Source organism: Eublepharis macularius, chromosome 1 (genome assembly GCF_028583425.1).
Source record: "Eublepharis macularius isolate TG4126 chromosome 1, MPM_Emac_v1.0, whole genome shotgun sequence".
Lineage (NCBI taxonomy): Eukaryota > Metazoa > Chordata > Lepidosauria > Squamata > Eublepharidae > Eublepharis > Eublepharis macularius.
The window spans coordinates 104138698-104159532 of record NC_072790.1 but is presented as its reverse complement, the minus strand read 5'-3'; the positions used below and the strand labels follow the sequence as shown (position 1 = coordinate 104159532).

Below are 20835 nucleotides of genomic sequence, written 5' to 3'. Positions count from 1 at the left end.
CATTTCATAGAGAAATACTAAACTATTGTATGATGTTTGCATTCAAGAGTTTCCTTGACAGACTGATTGTGTGTGATTCCATCTTTGACTTTGCCAATCACCTTTTTCTGGTACTCAGAATAAGTCTCCCTAGAGGCTAGACTGTTGTAACACACTCTACAAGGATTTGACCTTGAAGACAATTCAGAAGGTTCAGTTGCTACATAATTCAGAAATCAGTTGCGAGGCCATGAAAATCAGCAACAAAACCTCAGAACTTTCTGTTTCTTCAATTCAGTTCCATGGTAGTATCTTCAGCATGCTTTGCACATCTTATCCCTGACCCAATCTGGTCAACCAAACAAGTCCTGTAGTGGGACGGGCTGCTAAATACATTCCTGGTTTCCTTTGCACAAAGAACAAGGTGAGTATCAATTAAAACATCCTAATAAACTAAACTATGACAATATTAGGTTTAAACGAATTTTAGTTAATAGAATAGTTACACTGTAACAGTATTATTTCACACTCCCTTCCATAAGAGGTAGGAAGATCTGGGCAGTGTCCTCCTTTGGAGGAAAACCATTTATGGTATGCCTGAAATTATTGATTTATAAATGTGCAGGTTACAACAAGGTATATTTCAAGGCAGAATAGTTCGTATACATGTCATGCTCAAGTTCCATTAAACTTTGGAGGCTTCACATAAGGAGACAGAATGACTCTCAATATTAGACTGATTTGTACAATTTGTCTGCATTCAAGAGTTTCCTTGCCAGATTGATCGTCTGTGATTTCATCTTTGACTTTGTCAATTGCCTTTTTCTGGTACTCAGAATAAGTCTCCCTAGAGGCTAGACTGTTGTAACACACTCTACAAGGATCTGACCTTGAAGACAATTCAGAAACTTCAGTTGGCACCACAGCTCAATTATTATTAGGAGCTAGACAGAGTATTTCTATTATACCTATTCCATAGGTTGCTGATTAATTTTCAATGCAAGGTGCTGGTTATTACTTACAAATCCCTTCAAGGCCTAAGATCTACATATCTGCAGGAGCACCTGTACTTATATGCTCTGTTGCAACATCTAATCACCTGAGCAAAGCCTTCTAAGGGTATTACTCTGCAAAGGGCTAATATAAAAATTATATAATATATAATATAATAATATAATAACAATATGAAATATGTAAATAAAAATATAAAATATAATAATAAATAAAAGAGCTGCTGTAACATAGTGGTTAAGTGGTTCAACTGCAAACCACCACTCTACTGGTTCGAGTCCCACTATTGCCCTGAGCTCAGTAAGTGGCCTTGGGTAAGCCACTTCTCTTAGCCCAAGCTCCCCAGCAGTATTGTGGGGATAATAATAACACTAACTTGTTCACTGCTCTGGATGGGGCACTAATCTGTCTAGAAGATTGGTATATAAGCACAGTTATTATTAATATCAGCGGCTGCCCATACCCAAGCATTCTCTGATGTGATATATTGTCGAAGGCTTTCACGGCCGGAGAACGATGGTTGTTGTAGATTTTCTGGGCTGTATAGCCGTGGTCTTGGCATTGTAGTTCCTGACGTTTTGCCAGCAGCTGTGACTCACATCTTCAGAGGTGTAGCACCAAAAGACAGAGATCTCTCAGTGTCGCAGACTATGTCAGGAACTACAATGCCAAGACCATGGCTATACAGCCCGGAAAATCCACAACAACCATTCTCTGATGTGGCTTCCACCTGGAGGAACAGCCTGCCTGATGAGGTCAAGAGGGCTCCCACACTTGTATCATTGTGCAGATTGCAAAATGGAATAGTTCATTAGAGCATTCTTATAAAAGAATTAGGATTGGAATGTTAGTATTTGTGGGAAATGTTTAGGCAGTTTCTACTGCATTGTTTATTGTATGTATTATCTTGTTTGTATTGCATTGTTTTCTAATTTTGTAATCCAGTTTTACTACATTGTTTATTGTACTCTTATTAGACTTGTAGGATCTGGCCAATCACTATGCCTAAAAATTAGTGGATCGAACATACAAAACTACCTTTTACTGTGTCAGACTATTAGTCCTTCTAGCCCAGTTTTATTTGGCAGTAGCTGTTCAGGGTCTTCAGAAAGAGTTCAGAATTCTGTTAATTCAGAATGTGGTTATTGAACTTGCAGCCATTGCTCTGTGCAAATACATGCAGAGCATGTGCTCTGCAACTCTTTTTTTAATAGCATCGTCTATAAATCCAGCAGCTCAGCAGCACTTTTCTTCCATTTTTGAACAGGAATGCACAAACACATGCTGGTTCAGCACATATTCTGTTCACCAGTTATGATCAGTGAGCTGATTTTTTAGTGATTGTTCCACTGTCTGCAAACAGTTTGACCCAGTTTAACAGATTTCTTTTCACATCCAAACAGCACAGTGTAGCACAATTGGCAGTATTTCAGTGATGTATGTTCTCATACCAGGCTTGCCATGTTCGCTTTCTACCACTACTCAGTTGGGCAGCAGGAGGAAAATGGTGAGAAAATGGGGCGGAGGGGAGTGATGAGCAGTGTTCTGATGTGCTGCTGTCACTCCCAGTGTGCCCAGAAGATTTACCTGGGAGGGGGCATGCCAACTACTTAATGATGTCGCCAGCAACACGCCCTGTATGCATGGAAGTGATATTGCCAAGGATGGTCTAACATCTGGACAAAACTATAGTTAAACCATAAAGTTTTGCCCAAATGCTAAAGTGTCTCTAGTAATGTCACTTCTGGACACACAGGGAGTACCATCACCATGTTGCTGAAAACATCATTATGTTATTGGCATGCCCCCCCCCCGAGGTAAGTCTTTCACCAGCTGCCAACTTTTTGCTGGCAACCCTATGTCACATAGACTGATTAAAATTCTAGTTTTCCTCCTCCTCACAGACCTGTCATCACTGCATGCCACAGGGCAGACAATCATATAAATAGTGAGTAAATCAATCAGTCAGCCAGCAATTATAAATAAATGTTCATTGTTTAAAAAACACCATTTGGTGTTTAAGTCTTTTATCATGGCACATGCCCATTTTTGCACAGCTTTTTGGAAGGCGTATTTCCCCTCCCACATCACTTAATTACCTGATCCAACCTTCCATGACTCTGGGGAGAACCTATTTTGCCAATAGTGAAGATCCAAAAGTGCCTGCTAGCCAAGAAAATGAAGCTCAACTACCATCTGTGACACTGAGAGATCTCTGTGACACTGAGAGATCTCTGTCTTTTGGTGCTACACCTCTGAAGATGCCAGCCACAGCTGCTGGCGAAACGTCAGGAACTACAATGCCAAGACCACGGCAATACAGCCCGGAAAACCCACAACAACCATCGTTCTCCGGCCGTGAAAGCCTTCGACAATACATCTCAACTACCATCGCTACTCAGCAGCCACAAATAATTGCTCAAGTGAACTGAACTGACCCAAGGCTTGGCTTATAGATGATTCTGGCTGTTGAACATGGTATGATGGCCTACTGAACCTGTTCCTGGCAAAGCTCATGGCATCACTATTTTAAAAATAGTTGTGCAGTCACTCACCTCAGGATCATACCGCCATACATTTATCATAGAGTTTCTCATCATACCATCCTCATTTTTCCTGTAACTGACTGATGCCTAATAAATATGAATAGAGATGAAGTCCCCAGTGATGAAGGCTAAAAGCATTATGTAGGAGATTTTTTGGTAATACTTCAAGAGGAGAAATTCACTCTGGTCTATAACAGATGGTTTAAATATGGTGATTACAAAATTCTGAAGTTAAACTAGTTTAATTACAAAGTCAATACTGCCACCAACCTCTTCTTAGCGTTCAGCGTAAAAACAACAGACGGCCTAATGCAAACGGTAAGACAATATTTAACCAGAACTTTGCATTAGATACTGTGGTGCAGTTTTCCTGAAGCTCAGCTGATTGCTGAATTTATATTTGTGAACCGTCCCTGTTTTGTTCTCAAGGTGTTATGGTTAGCATGCATTAAGTCCAACTAATAAAACTTTTCTTCTGCAAGAAGTGTCGTGGTTATTCAGTGACGTTGTTTTGTGGAAAGAAGATGCCTACTGCATGCTTGGTTGTGCTGCTTCTTCCCCTATGGAAATGATACATCTGTACATACAGTCCAAACATATTCTCAGTGCTCAGGAAGAGCCAAACCACATATCATATAATTTCACGTAGATCTTTCCTCTGTTATTTTCTGTTTTATGTATATAAAAAAATAGAAAGCGGCCTCTAATGCTATGAATTTAAACAGGGCAACTGGGGCAACTACATAACGTTACTTCTTCCATCAGTTCTTTTGTTCCAAATTGTTCAAACCCAAGCTTTTTTTCCTCCTGCAGGGAGAAGATGAGGATGCCTGTATGTGGGCCTGCCTCCTACTCTATAACACAATCCCATTGTGCTTTTAGAGAAAAAACATAGAAAATATTAATGTGAAATAAGTAGTTTTGGCCCTAAGGAAAGGTAAGGATTTGGGGGGAAATGCCAACATGTGCAGAGGAAGCAATTCATTGAGCATTTGTTGAGGCGGTGCTTTAACAATACTCTCTCTCTCTCTCTGTCTCTCTCTCTTGTGCTATCGTTTTGCATTGTCTGTTACAACTCACAACAGCAGTCCATATCAGCACAGATAAAATGGGGGGAATCAGATATGGCTGATGCTACATGCACATGGTATCAGATGTCCAATTGTTCTTCCCAGTGATGTCACAGCCACATATAATGCAGAGACGCCTGCTTTGATCTCTTTCTCCTCTGGTTGTTTGGCTTTTGAGCTCTTCTGGAGAAGAGGAGATAAAATGGTGCTTAAGAGAGACAAGGTTTTCCTGGGCAGACAATGCAGGTGTGTTAACTAGAAACTTGAGACAACCATGTTGCTCCTACAGTGCTGATCAGTGTTGTTAAATCTCACGCAGGCTGCTGCCTCACACTCAGATCCAATTCACTAAGTGCAGATAAAGATGCAGGCAATGTTTCTGGAAGCAGAGGAAAAGGTGAGCAGTGGAACCGAGGAGCAAAAATTTGAAATTCGATCTAAATACATCCTGAAATTCACTTTTAAATCCCTTTTGAAACTGATGGGTGCTTATTCAGGGGAGAGAGAAAGAACTTAGCAATGTCCAATAGCTTATTCTTGGATACATTCTGAATAACATTGAAAGGAGCAGGGTATTTTAAGAGTCTTTGTTGCAGTTACATTTTATACCTTGTGATAATAACCAGAGACATGGGTGCTCCCAAGCAATAATCATAAGTGATCTGATATACAGGGGGAGGTGTGCCTCACTGCCACACCAGAGGTGTACCCTATGGCATGGATTCAGTGATTTGCAAGTGATGTGTCTTAATGATTCTGTGGCCCCAGAAAGGACTTCTGGGTGGGGGCCCTGAATCACCAACTGTGGGGAGGCAGGGTGTAGCATCCATGTTCCCCCTGCTTCCAAGCGCACTGCACTGCCAGCCGACAACTGGCTAGCATAAGCTGGACAGTGGGGATGCTTCCCCTCCCACCCTCTCTACATAGCCGATTGTAGGCAAGGCCACCATGGCAATGCATGTACCATCAAAGAGATGGGCAGTGCAGATGACGCCATCAGCACCCCGCCCAAGATCAGCACAGCTGCAGTGCTGGCCATGGTGGGAGAGAAGGAGGTGAGAAACAGAGAACCAGTCCTCCTTGCCCAAGCAGCTGAGTGTATGGAGCTCCTATCTGTGCATCTTCCTCCTGGATGGGGAGGAAGAGAAAGAAGTCAACCAGCACACCCCAGGCCAGCTGAGCAGGCAGAGAGAAGAGTGATCAAAATAACTACAGCTTGTTGTACCAGGGATGGTCAGGTGGTTGGCTGGCTGCACAGGCAGAGGCAGCTGAGCCAAGCCCATCTCCATTCCTTGCTGCATGCATGTGCAATGCTGGCAAAGACAGGGGCCTGGCAGTGATGGTCATTGGGAGGGGGCAGTGCAAGAGTAGGCAGGGGTAGCTGAGCCACCCTCCCTCCACTTTGGTGTAGTGGTTAATAGCGGCAGGACTCTAATCTGGAGAACTAGGTTTGATTCCCCTCTCCTCCACAAGAAGCCAGATGGGTGACCTTGGGTCAGTTACAGCTTCTCGGAGCTTTTTCAGCCCCACCCACCTCACAGGGTGATTGTTGTGGAGTTAATAATAACGTACTTTGTAAACTGCTCTGAGTAGGCATTAAGTGGTTGTTATGTTGTGTTTGTGGTGGTGGTGGTGGTGGTGGTGGTGGTGGTGGTGATGATGATGATGATGATGATGATGATCCATCCTTCACCACATGGAGTCAAAGCACTATTGTACTGGCAGCACCTGGGAAACCTGTTAGCATGGTTTTCCTAAACATAATTAAATAGTTGCCGGTTAAAAGAATGTAGAATCTAAAATGAATCCCATTTAGCTCTATATTATAGTTAAGGATTGTAATAATGTGGTGGAGATAGGGCTCATTTTGAGGGGGAACATGCAGGAACACAGTTCTGGCAGGTCCCTAAAGAGGTCACATGACAGGTGGCCCCACCCACCTGACTATCAGCCATTTGGGGCCCGTTTCAGCCTGGATTGGGGACGAAATGGCCCAGATTGGACCTCTGATGGGTGGTGGATCACTCTCCCGCTCAACAGTGGCCTGATCCTGACCATTTTGGGCCCCTTTTGGGCCATTTTCAGCCCCTTTTGCCATTTTCAGCCCAGATTTGGCCCTGAATGGCCAGGATTTGGTCCAAAACAGCCAGGATAAGTGATGTCAGGGGGTGTGGCATATGCTAATAAGTTATGCTAATGAGTTCCTCCAGCTCTTTTTCTACGAAATGACCCCTCGGTGGAGAGATGGAAAATGATGGCTGGATTGTTTGCACTTGATCATTTGTGAGTAAAGCTAGGTAATAATTCGTGGTAATATCTCAGCCGCCTGGGATGGAATACAATCTAAAGTTTTGCTTGCTATTATAGCATTTGAAATAAACAGTAATTAAAGCAAAGGATTCAACTGAGGGCCATATTGTGACTAAATGTCCCCATCTCTCTCCCCACCAGCCTTGGAAGTTGAGCTTTGCCATCATTGGTCAAGCTTTGAGACTCAGCAGTGAATGCGCACATGGGCCTTGAGCTGTATTGCTTTATTCTCCATGTTCTCTCTCTTCTGCCTCCTTCTGCTCTCTCCTCAGTCATTTATGGTTGCAGCAGTCATTGTTTGGGGAACAAATGGGCAGCCAAGCCAACTCCTGACAGTTTCCTTTACTCAGTGTGTGGAGTTATGCTGAAGCATCCTGGCAGCAGCAGTTATTGGTTGGGGAGCAGCATGGGGGCAGGCAGGAGGGCAATTGAATCAACCAGCCTCCACTCAGTTTCTCACTGTGTAGAACTGTGGTGGCAGTTGGAAAGGCAATTGAGGGAGCAGGGGCTCCTTTCATGGGGCCCTAGGCAGCTGCTCTGGCTGCCCCATAGCTAAGACCACCTCTGAACATAAACAAAAACACACTTTGTGAAGTTGTGCTTGTGCAAAATCTTGTGCAACACTAGCACTTTCTCTTAGAAGAAGGGACTGGCGATGTCTCTTGCTCAGGCCTTTAGGACTTCCAGCAGAGAAAAAGGAAGGCAACAACCATAGAGTCAGTTAGATAGATAGGCTGCGATCAGTCTCCTTCCCGCCTGGGGAACTTCCTTCCCTTCCCTCCTCCTCTCTCTCTTCTTCCCTGCATGCACCAGGAGAGGCAGCATGGTGTCTCCTTCTGAGAGAGATGGCCTACTTTCAATCTAAAGCTAGTTAAATAAATTACTAGTAGAGATGGGCACAAACAGAAAAAAATGAACATGATGTTCGTTGTTCATTGCCATTCACGAACAGGGACTCACGAACAACCACGAACATGGCCCTGTTCATGAACATGTTTGTGGTTGGCTGTTTGTGAGGGCCAGCAGGTTCTCCTCCAACCATCATCCAAGTCTCAAGATCCCTACTGCACCACTCCCAGAAACCTTACCTGAGCAGGCAGTAGGAAAAGTACCAATGATAAATAATAGCTTGGCCCAGAGCCTGGCAGCAGCCCTGGAACTTGAAGGGGTAGATCCCTATCCCACCACACACAAAGAAAATTCAAGCTCCAATGCACTCTCTCTATCAAAATGCCAACAGCAGCTGTCTCTCCCTCTCCAAAGCCAGAACTGGGAGCTCCCCTCCCTCTTGGTCTTTGTTCCCTTGAAACAAATTTGGAGCTCCACACTTGAAAGGAAGACCTGCCTATCAAGCTAAATTGGGCTTAGATTGGGGTTTCCAGGGCAACAGCAGGAATTCAGACAGAGTTCAGATAATCCCTGCCTAAATTGCCAAGGGAATTGATTGCAGGTGCCAGACTGTCTGGCTTGACAAACAGCAACGAATGAGGCTTGCAATGAGCACTTGTTTGTTTAGAATGGAGCCTCACGAACAGCTTGTTCTCGAACAGCAGATTGGGTTGTTCGTGGCTTTTTTTTTGTTTGTATTGCTGTTCATGCCCATCTCTACTTAGGGTTGCCAGGTCCAGGGATACAATAAATCTGACTTACAGAAAGTGGCCATCTTTGTCATTTTCTTGCAGGCTCTCTAGAGCAAGTGGAAGTTTTGTGCTGGATCCAACCCTATGAGCCTATTTTTCATAGACCACTTCATTGGTGTAATTCCTTGGAATCCAATGAAATGGAACCATTGTAAGTGGCCTGCCCATCTTTCTTCCAAATAACATGAAAATGATCTTTAGCTGCACATTTTGAGCCCTCGGCTACCACTGTAAGTCAATGAAAACTCCATCCTAGAAACAGATAATTGCGGGACACTTCTTGACGTTTCACTGTGAAGATACCATATTGGAAACAATAAAGGTCTCATTTAGGTTTGGGTGGTTAGAGAAGAAGGCAGTTGAGTATCTTCTTAGGGAACCAGTCAAACCTTTCAGGGGAGGTCAAAGTACTTTAGTCCAAGGCAGGAGTACAACTTTCGTCATACATCTTACACTGCTGCAAGATACACGTTACCATCTTTCCATCAGTTCTCCTTATGACCAGTATTTTGCCCTCTCCCCAAACATATACCCAGTCCACCTTTGCTTCTTACCTCATACAGTCCCACCTTCACTTTTGTATGATAGAAGAAATAAAAGGTACTGAAATGCTCCCTGTGCATGCTGAATATGGGAACCATATGCTTAGCTCATAAGCACACTAAATCTGCTTTGTTTAATTCTGCTTCTATTTATTTTTTGTCACATGAGGTCTATAAGTCAAAATTCCTCTAAAATATCTATGGTAATACTGCACAGCACATTGTCTCTGCCCAGCAAACTTAGAATGTAAGCTAATCATGGATAGCTCAGGGACTGATATTGGAAGGAAAGAGTCTGTTACAACAAGAAGCAACATTAAAGTGTGACTAAGAGACTCTGTACATGAGACTCCCTCAGTGCATGTTCAAGTGCAAGTGTAAGAAGACACAATGTTAGCTGGGAAGCGTAGTTTAAAAAGACAGAGCTGGCAGAGAGCACTTCTCAGATGGTTTGTTAATTTCATCTTCTCTTCCCCAACAGCTCTATCAATTTTACCTCTCCAGTCTAAAACTTTGTGGGATCTCAACCAGAAGGCAGTTAGGAATGGAAATGGGCTAGAGCTGCCTTCCAGAGCAGGCCTTGGACCTAGAGAGGTTATACTGGGCTGACGTTTCCCTTCTGGCATTTCACAGCCCCGTCTCACAGCTCCAGTGTGCAGCACAGCCTTTGCCTTGCCGCTGGCTATCTTTTTAAATTACCCTTTCTGGCTAACATTGCATCTTCCAACATGTGTTCTTCACGTGTCAGCTATCTTGTGTAGAGAGACTCTAATGTATTCAGGACAGAGGTACTTAATAGCTGTATCCTGAGAATGAAGTTAAAGGCTGTGGCTCAGTTGTGGAACATGTGCATTACAGTCAGAAGGTCCTGAGTTAAGTCCCTGGTCTCCCCAGTTAAAAGGTCTTAGGAGCAGGTGTTGGGGAAAGCCCGCTCCTTGACTGGAGCATCTGCACAGCTACTGCCATTCAGATCAGTCAGTATGAACTAGGTGAGACAAATAGTCTCACTCCGTTTAAGGCAATCTCATATATTTAGATTCTTTCTCCTAGCTCCTGCTCAGAAAAGTGCTCCATGATGGGGTGAGCACTAGTGGGTCACATGTGATTCAGGAAGCTTCCAGTTCAAATCTTTCCTCAACTGCAGATTTAAAACAAGCGGTAGTTTGCCACTTGTGCTCCCCAAGTACAAAATGAAATAATAATACTGACCTAGTTGTTGAAGTGCTTTCAATAGTACAAGTATACTATGTAAATTATATATTTAGATTAGAAATGGATTGAGGTTGTCATCTGTTATAAGGCAGACAGATGTTTTCTTCCTGTTAGAATGAATTGTAGCTTGTTGGGATTAAACTACATCTGTTTTTTTCTTTTGCAACTGTTCCATATACTATACAGACATGCATTGTGTGTGTGTTTGTATTTGGTCCTGTTTCTTCCCTTCTCTGCCTTATAATCCAACAGGGAGGTGAGTATCATGAAGAGTAAACCTCCTGAGTAAAGCTCTGGGTATAATGGGAGAAATACCCTATTAACTTGCTCCTCTTGCACAAATGTACAGTACATGGAGGAGACAAAAAGACTCTCAATATCAATCTCTTTTTAAATGCAGGATTTAAATGTGTGTCTATCTTTGCTATAGCAACCAGGGCACAAGGGCACTCTGAACATGTGGCCTTTTGTTTGATCAAGGATAATAATCAACTAAGCCAAGTGGAAAGGAAGTAGGTTTTCCTATTTCACCAGCTTACTAGAATCTTTTTGATATTTCGAGTTGTCTACCTATGCCAGAAACCATTCTAAGCAGCCCTAGATCACAAATAACATGAATTCTTCAAGAGCTTGTCAACTCTAATAAATATTTCTCTACTGTTTTTCTATGAAATTAAGAAATCAGCGAAATTAGTCCAGTTTCCACCATTTTTAGAATTTTGAATGGAGCTGAACAGAAATTTGATGCAAATTACAATTTCCACCCACTGAAATCAGCTCAATTTTACCCAGTATTTGACTGCTTATTTAGCGTACGCATACGTGCACATGTGCGCACACATGCATGCACACACAATGAAACTGGGCCCCAATTACCCCAAATTCTGCCCTGTTCCCTGTTATCTGAGAAAGGGATCTCAGCAGAGAGTTGTTGTACTATCACCCATCAGGGCTGGTGTGCCCATTGAGGCCAGGTAGGTGGTTGCCTCAGGGCGTGGGGTGCCAGAGGGGGCACCGGAGGAGGTGCTGGGGGCAGGAGCATGCGCCATGGAGCTGCAGCCTCACAGTTCTCCCACCCTGTGCTTCCACCGCCACCAGCACATGCCCCTGGCTGGCATCGGGTGGCACAGGGCAACCGAGCGGGAGAGCTGCCCACCGCAGTAATTTGGCCAACTTATGTGTGCACCCATTATGACGTCACACATGACATCATCATGCAGGCTGGTGTGCACACATGTGTGCATGCACACAGGCGCCTGGCCCACTGGCCGGCCACAGGCGCCAAAAACCCTGGCACTGCTCCTGCCTCCCATAGGATTTTCTACAATGTACAGGCCTTTCCTGTATACACATACCCTGCTGTAGTTATGGCATTTCTTTACAGAGAATCTATAAAACCTACAGTTCTTCAGTTGATGGCGAGTGGTTGGAAATGGTGTTAAGTCAATAAGCTTAGATTGGTATGACTCTACATAGGATTGCACTGTTAATCAATTTAACCAACTAAAATGCATAAAATCAATCCACAACAATCTTCTCTATAGTGAGGAACATGAATTTTATAGCTGAAAGTGTTCCCATAAATAATTCTTAAAATTATCCCTAACATTGGGTTTCCAGTCCCACAGCGGGGGTAGGGAACCCTGACCCCTGCCTCAGACCTCTACCCCTCCCCCCACACACACAGCCTCTCACCTAGCTGGGGGAGAAAGGTACAGCAATGAGGTGGTGAGGGGTAAAGTGCACTCTCACAGAAGTAAAAATTGGCCCCAATTGACATCATTCCCAGTGCAATGCAGGTGCGGTCTGCAGCATATATGCCAGTGCCCATCTCATCCCCCAGTTTGGACACTCGGGGACCTGACATCCTTACATGTTAGTAGTGTGCAGAGTTTGGCATATGCTGAGAATGAAATGCAGTTGCTTTAGCATGTGATTAATTTGAAACTCAGTCTACATTCAGCTCATCTCAAATTTGTTAGCTTTCAATAGATCTACAGGTTCCCTTTTTTTGTTATCCCAGACAGGATAGTGGGAGAAATCCTAAGCCTTGTGGAAGAAACTTATGTACATCTGTTTTAGACATGTTCTATATACATTTGGTTAAGCCATACCCAGGTAGCCCAGTTCAAGGATCAAAGAGACCCTGTGGTCCCCCTGGAAGAAAATAATGATGTGTGTAAGCAATCCTGGTTGACCATGCACTGTATATTGACAACTACAGTTTTCTAAGACTTGTAGCATATGGGATCTTAGAGAAATTGTTATCATGCAAAAATGATGGGTAAATGTCACATTGAATAAACATGAATATGTAAAAGATTAATGTTATGCTCAGGTCTGAAACAACCATATAGAATGGCAGAAGAAATAAGGCTACCACTCAATAGCATCTGAAATGAATTCTTTAATTCACAAGATTAGAAATATAAATTTTGTCTAGATTGGTTTGAAGCAATAAAAACTAACCTTGTAAACATTACTATAGGAGGTAGAATACATTTGACAGTCTGCCAAACAGAATTGCAAGCAAATGACTGCAATCCCAATAAATACAGAAAATCACAGGCATTAAATAATGTTTCTTTGTTATTTGCAAAAAAAAGAGAGACAGTTTGCTTGAGAGTCTAGATTATGGCATTTAATAAATTAGAGAATAGAAGAACAGATTTTTACACAACTTTTATACAACTCATAGGAAATCATGGTTCCTTATGCTTGCTCTGAAAATATATCATAAAAATAGATTGTCAGAGCAGAATTTCAAAATAATGGCCTTAACAATGTCTGCAAAGAGATGTGTGGAATCCCTAGTCCAAACTCTGTCATGACTAGACATGGGCATGAACCCCCAAAAAATTACAGAACCAGAGGATCGTGGTTCAGTGCAGACCACGATCCCGAATTCCTGAACAGCAACGAACCTGTCCCGTTCCCGAACCCGGATCGTGAAACCCTGCCTGGGAGCCTATGGCTATTATAAGCATGGGTCCCATTCAGCAACACAGGAGGTCTGTGTTTGGCTGTCAGAGCTGCCTATCAGGGTTTGCAGGGATGAGATTGGAGTGCCCATGGCTACAGAACACCCCCTTCCCCCTCCCTCCCCTGGGTGTCTTCTCCCAACTGGTGACTGTTTTGCTGCTCCGTGGTTGGAAGGAAGCCCTGCTGATCAAGGAAAGCTGGGCTTCCATTCGGGTTTCCAGGGAGACAGAGGGAGGGCAAACAGAGCTCAGGCATTCCCCTGGCTCTGTTGCCAGGGGAATAGATTGCTGGCGCCTGAGTGTCTAGATCCCTGAATCGAGCCCGAACACCATGATCCAGGCCTCTCCCGACCGCTGGATCATTGGCCGTGGATGATCACGATCCGCCGGGTCACAATCACGCGATCGCCATTTTCGTGGGTTTTTTACGTTCGTAATGCAGATCGTGCCCATCTCTAGTCATGACTATAATCAGACCTATTGGTTGATACAGAAAAACCACCTTGTCTGGCAAATTCCATGAGCACCTGCTATCAACCATGGTACCTCCTCTAAGAGCAGCAAAACCGATGTGACAATAAGTTGTTGTTAAAGTGCTTGGATGTGTAAACTTTCCATGCAAATCCTGTCACACATAAACTTTCCATATGAGTCAACTCATCAAGCTGTAGTGAGAGTCCTAAGCCTTGTTGAGCTTTCAGAAACTTTGGGAATTTCGAAAAAGGGCAGTCACCACAAAATGGTTGCCTGGGAGATGTATGGCATTTGCAAATGGCTGCCATGGGGGCAGGTCCAATCACAACATTGGGAAGTTCCAGGCCATATGAGTGATACAGGTTCTTCCCAATGGGCTATCCCTGCAGATGCAAAGACAATGCCTCTTGGGCTCTACAGAAGCACCTCATATTCCAAGAAAGATGAGAAAAGTCAAGATCAGCTCTTCAGCTTGGGTAAGAGATACTGTTTGGTTTGGGGAGGTTTGCTCCCTGCAAGGCAACAGAGAGATATCAAAGTTTGTGTACATACATGTACACACACACACACACACACACACTAATCAAGATCCTTCAGCTCCTAAGACAGCAGGCAGGCACCAGAAATTAAAGTGCCATGATGTCCTTGGGCACCATACTAGATGTCCTGATAGTATGAGTAGATCATTCGTGTTCTTGCCCACGCTAAACACAAATGGAAAAATTCTCATGGTTAAGTATGCAACAGGGCATATGCGGAATGCTTACAGAAGCAAGCACAGAACTGTGTCACAGTTTCTGATGGAATAATAACATGGCCTAGATCATAACAGGGTGGTGTAGTAAAGTCTATACAGCTCCACTATCATGTGTTGACATGCATTAACTTCTGCAACTACACGGTAGTAAAAGTAGGGGACGGGCCATGTGGCTCAATGCTAGAGCAGTAGAGCATCTGCTTTGTATACAGAAGTTCCCACATTTAATCCCTGGTATCTCCTGTTAGAAGAATCCTGTAGCAGGTGATGTGAAAGACCTCAGCATGAGACCTTGCAGAGCCACTGCCAGTCACAGTGGGCAGTACTGACCTTGACAGACCATGTGTTGATCATAAATTGAGAAGGGAAGGGGAGCTTTGTTGTGACAAAAGGAAGAGGAGATAAAATGACAAGGGGGCACTGAGGATATCTTTATTACTATATTTTGAACTAGGGAGCCATAAGAGGACATTTTAAAAAAAACCTATATAAGAACAGCATTGCTAGTAACAACTGTATACTCATTCTGATACTAGAGACATTCTGTGTCCTGCCATTATTTTAGCACATAGTAAAAAATGTTCTGAGTGGAGTCCCTGAAAATAATTCATAATACTTTTCCATATCAGTTAGAAAAGAGGGGTGTTAAGTACACATCAGTGCTGGAACAAGACCATAAATTAGAAGAAAATGTAGCCATTCTTGAAATTCAGGTGCCTCCAGCAGCAGTTCCCATGAAGACAGTGTTGATTGGTGGTAGGGACGATAACATCTCTCTGTTGGCCTGTCCAGAAGACTCCATTGTGTCTTGGGAAGGACAGTGCCTAGAAGTTCCAAACATGCACTGGGAGGATGATGCTGATATGGCAGGTTGGATATCCGAAGCTACAAAGAAAATCACAATAGTATTAATTTGTAAGATTTGATCGAAGCTAGATTAAGCTGGAATTAAAAGTAATAAATATGTGTTAACTATGTAAGGTGTGACTGACCAGGTACTAGATTAAGCTGGAATTAAAATTAACAAAATATGTTGACAGAACTGGATACACTAACAGAACAAATAAAAGGGAAAAATAAAACAGACATAACTGCAAAGGAAGACGGATTCCGCTCTATAGATGGATGGAACAAAAATACAAAATAAGAACTCAAGTATGACTTAGCAGGACACAAACTGATAGAATGCGAATGAAAATGAGTATTAGAACTAAATAAAGTAGACCTACAGTAATAATAGGAGGATAGCAGTGAAAGGAGTATATAATTATGATTGTATAGAAGAGATGGACTGAAATGTACAGTATTTACATGTATCGTATGTAAAAGCTTGAGTAATCTGTTATTAGTGTAAATTGGAATAAAAACGAACAAAAATATTTTTTAAAAAAGAAAAGAAAATCACAATAGTTAGTGAGAACACTTTCTTCTCTTTCTGTGTTTGAATTCTAGAAAAGGAATTCTAGGGCTCAAGACTGTCTCAAAACCGTACCTTCTGAGTGGAAGGCCTTTCTTCTAAACTCTGAGTCTCTCTACTTATTCTATATGAAGAAAAACAATCATGAGGACCTTGGTATTCCCTGTGTGCAAGAGAACCAGGGCCTAATCAGATTTCATGTGCTTTGCATGCAGGAAGTCTCAGGTTTAATCCCTGGCATCTCCAGGTAAACAATCTGATCCAGCAGGCCTCAGGCCATTGCCTAAGCTAGGCTTGCCATCTCCCTGCCCTGAGCAGGGAAACCCCCACCTGCCTCCCCCCAGCACTGCTCACCTGGCCAGCAAGGGGAAGGAGGAACAGGGGTGAAGAGAAGTGCATGGACGCGATCCCGCACTCCCTTATCACAAATTGATCCCCACCCCTTTCACTCACCCACCCCATAAACATAGCATAAGGAGCTATTTATTAAGGGTAATTTGTTTTTAATCTGAGGAAGCCCATCTTCTTTTGTGAAGTCACAAACACTTTTAGTTCTTCCACTGAGTCCCAGCTTGAATGCAAAAGACATTTACAACTCATATGGTTGTAGTGATCGTGTGAAAATTTAGCAAAAATACTACGTTATAAGCAAACAATTAAAAAGATCAAAAACAATTGTTTTAAGCTTGCATAGTTTCTAAAGCCTCAAATTAATGGGGTGGATCCAACTGTCCTCCAAGGAACTTTCCTCTAACTTAAGTGGCTCTTCCTACAACTAAAATCCTCTTAAATTGGAGAAAGTCTTCTTAGATTAAAGGAAGGCTTCAAACTTGAACCAAAAGGAAAGGTGGGGTATAAATATTTTAATAAAAATAAATAATAAACCTTTGCACAGCGGAGTGATAGAATAGGGGTAGGATCCACCTAAGAGTCATATCCACATTTGAGTAGCATACCAATAGTGTAGAATACCTAAACTTTCTACCACAGGCAACATAGCACATCTATATTTTATATTAATATATATAATATTACACACACAATGGTTTTCAGTATGCTAAATGCTTTATGACTTCTTAGAATCATAGGATCATAGAATCATAGGAGTTGGAAGGGGCCATACAGACCATCTAGTCCAACCCCCTGCCCAGTGCAGGATCAGCCTAAAGCATCTCTGACAAGTATTCATCCAGCCTCTTCTTGAAAACTGCCAGTGAAGGGGAGCTCACCACCTCCCTAGGCAGCTGATTCCACTTTTGAACTACTCTGACCGTGAAAAGGTTTTTCCTAATATCCAGCCGGTACCTTTGTGCATGTAGTTTTAGCCCATTGCTTTGCGTCCTACCCTCTGCTGCCAACTGGAACATCTTCCTCATTTGTTCTCAGAAGAATCTGACAGGACTGGATGATGTCAAACTATACAAAATATCTGAGACTATGATCAGATCTCCTGTCTGTTTAAATCTCTGTAAAGCAACCCTAATTTGTACTGAGACCATTGGGTGGGTTTCAGCCTTTCCCCATATGCCCTTTTTTCGATATAAACTTCCTCTGGATTTGTTCCAAAAACGAACGCAAATAACACCTCCCAAGGAACTGTTTATTTATTTAAATTTATATGCAACCGTTCAGTTAAAGAAAAATATTTTGGCCTGGCGCCTAAAGGATGGTAAAGTAGATAAGCCTTAAGGGGGAGGGCATTCCAAAAACTAGGTACCACAACTGAAAAAGCCCTGCCTCAGGATGCCACCCTCTCCTCATCTCTGCAGGTGGTGGCATGGAAAACAGGACTTGGAAGAGGATCTTAACAGCTGGATTGGTAGTACAGGAGAAGGTAAGAAAAGAATACATGGGGGAAAGGGATACACTCCTTGCCCTGCAATATGCTGCCTCCTCCCCTTTGTGCCTACTACTTATAGAAGTTTGTGGCTGGAAGATCCTGTCATGGATCGTCAACATCCATCTACTTTGGCCCTTAGATTCACATTTAATAGAGGAAGAGCTAAGCCTGCCAGGAAGTGACTTGAGGCCACCAGTGAGGCCACAGACCTCTACGCCCTGCACAATCCATTGGAATATATGGCATCCTATTAGGACAATATCTCCCATTATGCTCAGTGTATACTAATGAATGCAATTGGCAGTGCAGTCCTAAGAGGAGTTATACCTTTCTAAGCCCATTGGCTTCAATGGTCTTTGATACATGTAACTCTGTTTAGGATTGTATGCTAAAAACACAACTGAGCTACACATTACACAAAGTTCACACAAGAGAGGATCCCCAGTTCAGTTTGAAATCAATCAAAATTAGTGCCTTGTGCTCCTATTATTTGAAAAGAAAAAAATACTTGGAAAGGGCAAGCACAGATGTCCAATAAATCATACATAGTTTGGCATTTTTGTAGAGATCAGAGCTCTTGCTCTGTTACCAGATCTACTTACTTAAAGGATTTCGGCAGGTTATTGAGGCATCTGAATAATATGATGCTCCTTGTTTCCTTTCAGTGTCTTCCAAGATGCTGAGTGGGTCATGAATGTCACTGTATGGAGGTAATGATCGAATGCTGCTGATGACAGAAACATGCTGATCTACCATGGACCCAAGTCTATGGGACTCTGAGTAGTTTATATTATTTCCATAGAACCCTGTTGGTAGGAATGAGACAACAAGTAACTAAGCAATAGCTACACTAAAATACAAGTGTTTCACTTGGGGGGTCAGATGGCATCTTTTTATAGCAGTGCAGGGGCAAATGCAAAGAATAGCTGGTTTGAGGTCAAAGGAACTGCATGAAGAAAAAGAGTCCTTCTTCATCCCTATAGCTGCAATTTCCCAATAAAAGCTGTTCAGAAGAGTTATTCATTGATTCCTCAGAAACTTGTCTAATTTGGCTCTCAGGGGAACTGGAATTTTGAACTATTGCCCTAGAGTCTCCAACAAGCACATTCAAGTTCTATGTTTGAACTAATGGGATGGAAATGGGTGGGGGAAGATCATCATGGAATCACATAGGGTAAGTTGACATAGACATTAAAGATTGCTGTTGATTTGACATATGGCTTGCAAACAGCATGGGCCCACAGTTACCTGCTAATGTTAGATGCCATCTGTATAGTTTGGTCAAAGTTAATTCATGCCAAGATATCCTGTCATTTTTGGGCATCAAAACACTAACCATACAGAGGTGGCCTTGAAATTCCTGATGCAATATAGGACTCATAATAGTTTACAGTAATTTTTGTATAAAGCCTCCACCCGGGCCAGTTGGGAATGAAAACTGAGAAAACTGAGACCCAGACAAGCTTCCCTCCCATCTTGTTGCCATCCATCTCAGGTGGAATGACATGCAAAAAATTTAGGGCAGAGATGGATGGATGTGAGATTGATATGTCACAGGAACCCCTATGGCCATTGCTGGTCTGGAGCACATAAATTTCAGTTCCACTTCAGTTTACACAGGCTGCAACTGGATTCTCTGGCTGAAATGAAATGCCACAGAGACAGACTGGCCATGACTGGCCATGACTGCCCTTTCTCTGGACCCTTGAGTGCAGCTCACATTACAAATACCGTTTGAAGTTCTTATATGAGACTATCCACAGTAAATCATTTCCTACCTGGCAATTCATTTCTTGTATGTAGAATGTCAATTCTGGAAATGACAGATTCCATCAAGGACACTTGACTTTACTCAAATCACTATCTCAGCGTAATCAGCCTCCCATTTTGATGGTCAGGACAAAATGACATATGAATTTTGACCTACTTTGTGTGTCACAATTTTAGAATTCAAATATATAGATCTCTACAGGTAAGTGACAAAGGAGTCTAGATCTTAGTGAATGAAAATCAGATAGACTCCCCACTGTTCATATACTGCATGCTATGTGTATATTATATAGTTTAAGAGGCTCCTGTCTATAGATGAGAAGACTGGAGAATCACATTTCTTCTTTTCTGGGCTTATTCCTGTTGGGTTCATGGAGAAGGTATATGTTCACTGCCTTCAGAGTTCTGTATATGATACAGTTAGTGCAGCAGTTCTAAGCAGAGTTATACCTTTCTAAACTCACTGACTTGAATGGATTTAGAAAGTTGTAACTGTTTAGGATTACACTGTAAGTACAATCCTAACTTAGAGTGAAACACTTTTTATTGATTTCTGCTATGTTTTGACAAAACATTCCGTACCTACTACACAGACAAATTCTGCATAAGAAATGACAATCGAAGAAAATAAAAGTTTTAATACCATTGGAAGCATTTGAGGGATATGGTGATCCTTGGCAGGTCACTGAATTGTTCATGAAGTTGTAGCCCCCATTATTCAAAAATGGTATGTTTTGAGACTCCTGTATATTTGAAGAGGATCCATAATTAGGAGGCGACCTGGCACTGTATGGAGAAACAGCACAGCTGCTACTGAAGAATTCTCTTGAAAATCGCTGCTCGTTCGTGGCTGCGTAGTGACTAGGTTCAGCTCTGGGCTGGTAGGCTCCAGAAGAGGGATGAGTCTGAGTCCTGAACATGGTTGGGTAGTTGGCACTAACTCCATAAAAACTCTGATTTGTTTGTGGCACCGTCTGGTAAAGGGTTTCTGAATAAGAAGAGTAATGGGAATGTGCAGATAATGATGGGCCTGCACTTGGAGGTCTTCCAGCCATTGGTCCCTGGTTGATAACACTTCCTCGACTAACCGTAGCAGGAGAAATTGGTGGCGTCATAAGATGCCCAGTGCTCTGAGAGAGCTCTGTTTGACCTGGGAAAATAAAATAAGGTGTGTGCATACTGAAATTTTTTAGACTCCAACCAATAGAACATAGCCTTGGAAATGTCAGTGCTGTTTTCTCCCATTTTCCTTTCAATAAAACCACTTACATAAGAAGAGTAAGAGG

The 20835-nt window shown here is 42.6% G+C and overlaps 1 protein-coding gene across 1 annotated transcript in view; it reads right to left on the bottom strand.

The window, feature by feature from the left end:
* Positions 1-15231: 15231 nt before the first annotated feature.
* RFX6 (regulatory factor X6) overlaps positions 15232-20835 on the bottom strand; it is a 49950-nt gene continuing 44346 nt past the window's right edge. The window contains exons 17-19 of the mRNA XM_054971670.1: positions 20193-20699; positions 18382-18585; positions 15232-15407 (exon numbers count right to left, since the gene is read on the bottom strand). Coding sequence (XP_054827645.1) covers positions 15232-15407; positions 18382-18585; positions 20193-20699 — 887 coding nt within the window. The remainder of the gene's footprint in view (positions 15408-18381; positions 18586-20192; positions 20700-20835) is intronic.